Source organism: Microtus oregoni, unplaced genomic scaffold (genome assembly GCF_018167655.1).
Source record: "Microtus oregoni isolate MIOR12 unplaced genomic scaffold, Mior012 000012F_ref0000307, whole genome shotgun sequence".
Classification (NCBI taxonomy): domain Eukaryota; kingdom Metazoa; phylum Chordata; class Mammalia; order Rodentia; family Cricetidae; genus Microtus; species Microtus oregoni.
Window position 1 is genome coordinate 23117529 of NW_024543071.1, and position 6000 is coordinate 23123528.

The window sequence follows — 6000 nt, forward strand, 5'->3', positions numbered from 1 at the left end:
CCGCTGTTCTTTTCCTTAAGCCCACCCTCCTCTGGCCTCGAGGCCCTCATCGCATGCACCCTACCTAATCTTTTTTGTTCTCCCTTCTACATTTTAAACCCAAGCATTCCCAGAAGGTCTCAGAAGGCCTCCTGATTCTTCTGCAGTCCCCCCTACCCCAGTGATGTAAGCCCTGACACTTCAGCCGATGCTGAAGTTCAACTTTTGCCCATCATCTAACCATGTAAGGCTCCTAAACCAGGAACAATAAGTGGGGCCTCTCACAGCCCTTCACAAAGACCTACATGAAGCTATCCAGGGGCTAGAGAGTAAATCCCTCCTCCCAGTCCACAGCAGAAAGTGTGTCTCTCCAGACACCCTGATCCTGGCTGGGATTTCTCATTTCCTGGTGGGGATTTTTGGTGTGAATTATGTTCTTTCAAGCTCCCGTTTCTGGGGTCACTCCAGGAGAGAGCTGTACCAGAATGTTCCAAGGAGCGTCCTGTGTTCCATGCACCTAATTGTCTTTCCCCAAAGGCAGTGAATGACCTCTGGTCAGGGTAGCTCAAAACCACAACTAGTACCTCTCAAATACAAAGGCCCTGAGCTCAGTGGAAATTTTATGTGTAGATGTTTAGTCGATCAGGGTTTATAGAAGAACTGTTTATGCTCACGCCTTTGAGAAAGAAAGCATGGTGTCCTCTGTGAGACACTGAGCAGTGAAAAGCTGTTTCTTCTGCCATCTCCCATCCTATCTGGAAGGAATTTAAACGTCTAGCATGATCCGTTTCACTAACTCAGCCATCACCTGTTCGCAATCACCGTGTCCCCTGCACAAGAATGTTCTGTTCACTAAGAACAATGGCTGGCGTAGCCACGTGAAGCTCATCTGGACCTCATGTTGTGTTTCTGGGGCCAGGTTTCCTGGAACTTGATTTACATCACACGATCATCCCCGCCAAGTCAGCAGAGAAGTGCAGTTTGGACATGATCCCCGACCTCAAAGCCATGGACCCCCTTAAAGCTAAGACGGCCTCACTCTTTGAGCAGAAATCCATGAAAGGGTGGTGGCCATGCTACATAGAGGAAGACGGCGCCCGTGTGATGGCTGTATGAGTATTTTCTAGCTGGGTACCATTTCTATGCCTTATCAGTAGACTTACTCGGGATGAGGGGATAAAGACAGGAGAGGCTGTGGGTGTGTGCTCGGGGTTGGGGGAAGGGCATGGGTTAGAAAGATGGGAACCAGGAACCAAGGTGATGCTGTATTTCCTTAGGGTTCCTTTACAGGGAGCTTACTGTGTGCTGAGCGGTGAGAGTAGGAAGTGGAGTTCCCAGTGTGAGCTTTTCACATCCTAAAGAGGAAAGGGTAAGGGTGCTGAAACGAAGTCCAGACCTTACAAGCATCTTGGAGGATTCAAGATAAGCTTTGGAAAGAAAGCACAGTGCAGCTCACCATGTTGCCAATGCTACCTCACACAGTACTGATGGTTACTAGCTAACGTGTGAGCCAGGTAACATGTCGCCAATGCTACCTCACACAGTACTGATGGTTACTAGCTAACGTGTGAGCCAGGTAACATGTCGCCAATGCTACCTCACACAGTACTGATGGCTACTAGGTTACATCTGTGAGCCAGGTAATATGTCACCAATGCTACCTCACACAGTACTGATGGTTACTAGCTAACATGTGTGAGCCAGGTAACATGATAATTGTCTCACATGTGTGATCTCATGTCTAAACTAGCTTACCAGTCCATGTTAATTGCATATTAGTGGGGATGGGTGGGAGGTATAGTATGTGCTGATCAAAGGCCTCCTCCCTTTTCTCTTTACCCACCACACGCCCTTTCTCATCTGTAGGCTGCATTGTGGGTACAGAGCGAACGCTCACGTAGGAGAGCATATCTTGTCTGGCCAGTCCATCCCCAGAAGTTTCCAGTGCTTTCTTTCTCTACCCTGTCTTCAGGAAGCCATTGATGTGGACTTTCTGTTACCATAGAGATTAGTTTTCATGTTATTTTCTTAGACTCTGCTGACAGGCCTTTGAGGTAGACTCAATCCTCATTTTATGGATTCAAGCAAACCTGAGAGATAAAGCCCCTGGCAGGGTCAGGCCTTCAGTTTCACCTGGCATAAAAACAGGGCCATTGTCCAGGCCCCTCCACCTAAATCACCTCTGTGTCTGCATTTCACAGGTTGTTGGGGACAGAGACGGTTTATCTGGGTCCTAAAATATCAATTGCAAGTTAATGAAGGCTGGGTATTAAAGTCACCTGTTGTGCCGGCACATACTTAATACCAGCCCTTTGGAGGAATTAGCGGGACAGAGGTGGGCAGATCTCTGTGAGTTTGAGGCCAGCCTGGTCTACATGGTGAATTCCAGGCCAGAGCTACCTAGTAAGGCCCTGTCTCCACAAAGAAAAAAAAAAAAGGTTAGATAGAATGTTAGACCTTTTTTGACCTTAGGGCCCTCAGCCACAAATTCAGACAACGGCACCTTCCTAAGGATGCCACGAGCAGTCTACAGATTATCCACACAGAACTGCTCCCTGTGTGGATGCGCGTGCAGGGGCCTGTCAGCAGAGAAGCAGCCTCCATCCCCCCACTGATGCAGCTACGACACCTTGAGTTCCCACCAAGCACAAGTTCTGCGACAGATTGATGTGGGAATGCCAAAACCACAGGGACGCGGGAGAAAGAGAGCACGAGGCGGGAGAGTGATTTGTCCTCTCGGTTTCCCACACGGCGGCGGTTCAGAAACACATGGGACAGGAAATGGGAAGCAGTCTCAGGAGGAAAATTTGAGGCAATCTAAGGATTGCTTTACAAGAATAAAAATTGTAGCTTGGGGAATATTCCTCGGGTTGAAGTAAAAATATTTGTGAAACGTGATGTCATGTGTTTAACCTGCTCTGCTTTACTGAAGGGGAAAGTCGAGATGACACTGGAGGTCCTCAACGAGAGGGAGGCAGACGAGAGGCCAGCCGGGAAGGGGCGGAATGAACCCAACATGAACCCCAAACTTGACCCACCAAAGTGAGAGGCCTTCTTTGTTCTGTGTGTTGTCTGGTCCCCAAACACCTGCAGTTCGAAAGCCCCCCTTCCAGTTGGCTTAATGGGCTGGATTAGCTATTGGCCTTCTAATTTCGTTCTTCACAGTGGGCCGTGGGGGGGGGGGGGGATGGGGCGGTAGGTGCTGTGGTCTCGTTTTAACCATTCACCTTCCCCATTAAGCCAGAGTTTGATATCCTCAGCATCTGAAGGAACGGGTGTGGGGATCTGAGCTATTCCCAGCCAACTACAGAGGCTAACAAAGGAGGCTGGGAAGGTGGTGGGCACAGTAGGAAAGGGGAGGCTGAAACTGCTCCTTCAACTGTAGCTTGTCCCAAATTTATTAATTCACGGTTCTTGAACTGCTACAGTCTGGTAGACAGTCCTTTGTGAGTTAAGAAGGGGAACTATGTCTTGCCTTGCAGCCGACCGGAAACCTCCTTCCTCTGGTTCACGAACCCCTGCAAGACTATGCGCTTCATCGTGTGGCGCCGGTTCAAGTGGGTGATTATCGGCCTGATTGTGCTGCTCATCCTGCTGCTGTTCGTGGCTGTACTCCTGTACTCGCTGCCGGTACGACATCTGGGCCTCGGCTTCCACAGCCCTGCGGCGCCATAGCCACCAGGCAGCGACCCTCTCACAGCCTCTGCGTTTGAAAGTTTAATACACTGCCCAGTGGTAGAAGCCGCATCCTTGATTTTAATGACTTACCACAAGCTATTATGGTCTAAACAAACCAAACAACAAAAACCCACTGGCTTTAAGAACTCTAGGAAAAAGGCCCCAAGCCTCTATCTGTATTTGTCTAGGTTCGAGGCAGTGTTTCCAAGTGATTTAGTGTGTGTGTACGCGCGCGTGTGTGTTTGCATGTGCGTGTGTGTGTGCGTGTGTGTGTGTGCGAGTGTGTGTGTGTCTGTGCTCACCCATGCATACACACGTGGAGACCAGAAGTCAATGTGCAATGCCTTCCTCTGACCTTTGCCACCTTATTTTTTGTGATGGGGGCCCTCACTAACCTGGAGCTTACTGCTTCTGCTAGGATGGCGAGTCAGAGAGGATGGAGATCCTCTTGTCTCTGCTGTCTCTCTATACATCAAAGCCACCATTTCCTGATATGATGTGAGTGCTGGATTCAGGTCCTTGTGACCCACAAAGCCATCTTACCAGTCCCCCCCCCCCTGCTTTCACCTTCTTGTCCCAAACAATCATGTACCCAAACTCCTGGTCTAGACACTGGTGGTCCCCAAGGCCTCAACAAACCCCTCACTCCACTCCAAACAGTTACTGCCTTTGCCTCTCTGGGTCCCTGTACCCACATTTTGTTTTGCAAAATCTTGTTCTCGATGACCCATTTCACAAATAGCTACTCCTTAAATTTCTTCCAATCACCTTAGTTATAAATAAGAGCCCGAATTGAAGGTTTGGCTGTGTGCACAGGCGCTGTGCTCTCATTCCTCCATTCAGGGGATGCGTGGAGCATCTAATTAAAATGCAGAGATGAGAAGAAGCAGCCTGAGGGAAGGCAGCATGAATACATACTGGCAGTGTGGAAGGGGAGGTCTTAGCTAGGAACCCGCTGCTAAGGACATTCTCCCCGGGGAAGCAGTTTAGTCTCCGGAGAAGGGGTGGTCTAGCCAGAGCAAGCCATGAGCCGAGGCAAAGTGCATGGCTCTGGATGGAGCAGCAGGCACCCCAAGGCTCTGTCTCCAACTCACTTCCATGATCCTGGAGCTCCTGTAGGTTCTGAGTTTGGAGACACCGTCATGCAGACACAGCAGCATCTCTGTGCCTGGCTCCTATCTTCCCCTGTGTAATAGTTTCAGAAATGACTCTGATTATATGCACAATGTTTTCTGGTTGTAGGTTATACAATCTGTCTTGACTATTTAAAAAGAAACTCCATATAGTTATTTTTTCATGATTTAAATTCTGTTTTTAAAAAACTCCATATAGTTATTTCTTCATAATTTAAATTCTATCAATGGTGTCATTCAGAGAATGACAGTGTTTAGAGACAGTTGGGACTTGATGGGCACTCAGTAGGTAGAGGGGGGCCAGGGGTGGCTCTGTATGTCCCATGGTGCACAAGCCTGCCCAGCCATGCTAAAGGATGGCATGTCAGACTGAGAAGTCACGTCTCCAAGTAGTCACACAATTTCTGTCTCTCTTTCAGAACTATTTATCGATGAAGATCGTGAGACCAAACGCATAATGAAAGCAGAGCCTTCAATCAGCAGCAATGAAGAACTGCCTCACATACTGAAGTGTGATTTCAAGACCAAGACCACCCCAGGTCGATGTGTTAAATACTTCATCAAGACTTGTCAGTTCCTAGCAGGTCTAAATCCTAAGAGGTCAGATAACAGGCTGCCTTCTTATCCTGTTATCTTTTTAAAGTATTAAAAAAAACCTTTATTTTCTAAGTTTTAAGTCTATTTTCTGAGTATTTTTAAGGTGGCTGGTTCCATTTTAAAATTATCTTTCTATGTGCTTTCCATTTTACGATTCAAGTTTGGGAAATTACTGAAATGAATTTGAAATGGTCTGTGTCTTCATGTCATATGTTTCCTATTTGTAATCAAGAGAAAGAACCTCCATTATAAGAGGTAGCGGGGATGGTTGGAACAGCTCTTATTGGTGCTGCAGCCATCATTGTGGGATTCTGTGCGGACAAATGCCATGAGACTCTTTGCAACCTCAATGATGAATGCAAATAAAAGTATCTCACCTGGTACACGTGGATGTGTGTCCTCTGTTCTGACTGAGTGGGGAGAGAGGCAGGATCAGTTCCACGGCATTCCACTTGACCATAAGCCCTTTACGAGCATGCTGCCAACTTGGGCCAATGGGTGCAATAATACAGCTACCAGTTATGAATAGTGTGGTAGCAGCCTGCCACCCTGTTTTCAAGGCTCTGTGTGTGCCACTCAGTGAATCTGCAATGTAGCCCATAAATTTACAGTT

General features: G+C 47.9%; 1 protein-coding gene across 4 annotated transcripts in view; it reads left to right on the forward strand.

Moving 5' to 3' along the window:
• Positions 1-5770, forward strand: part of Myof (myoferlin) — a 139804-nt gene extending 134034 nt beyond the window's left edge. For all 4 annotated transcript variants that reach the window (XM_041661564.1, XM_041661566.1, XM_041661565.1 and 1 more), the window contains 4 exons: positions 899-1089; positions 2912-3021; positions 3462-3609; positions 5210-5770. In XM_041661564.1, coding sequence (XP_041517498.1) covers positions 899-1089; positions 2912-3021; positions 3462-3609; positions 5210-5248 — 488 coding nt within the window. In that variant the 3' untranslated portion in view covers positions 5249-5770. The remainder of the gene's footprint in view (positions 1-898; positions 1090-2911; positions 3022-3461; positions 3610-5209) is intronic.
• The last annotated feature ends 230 nt before the right edge of the window (positions 5771-6000 follow it).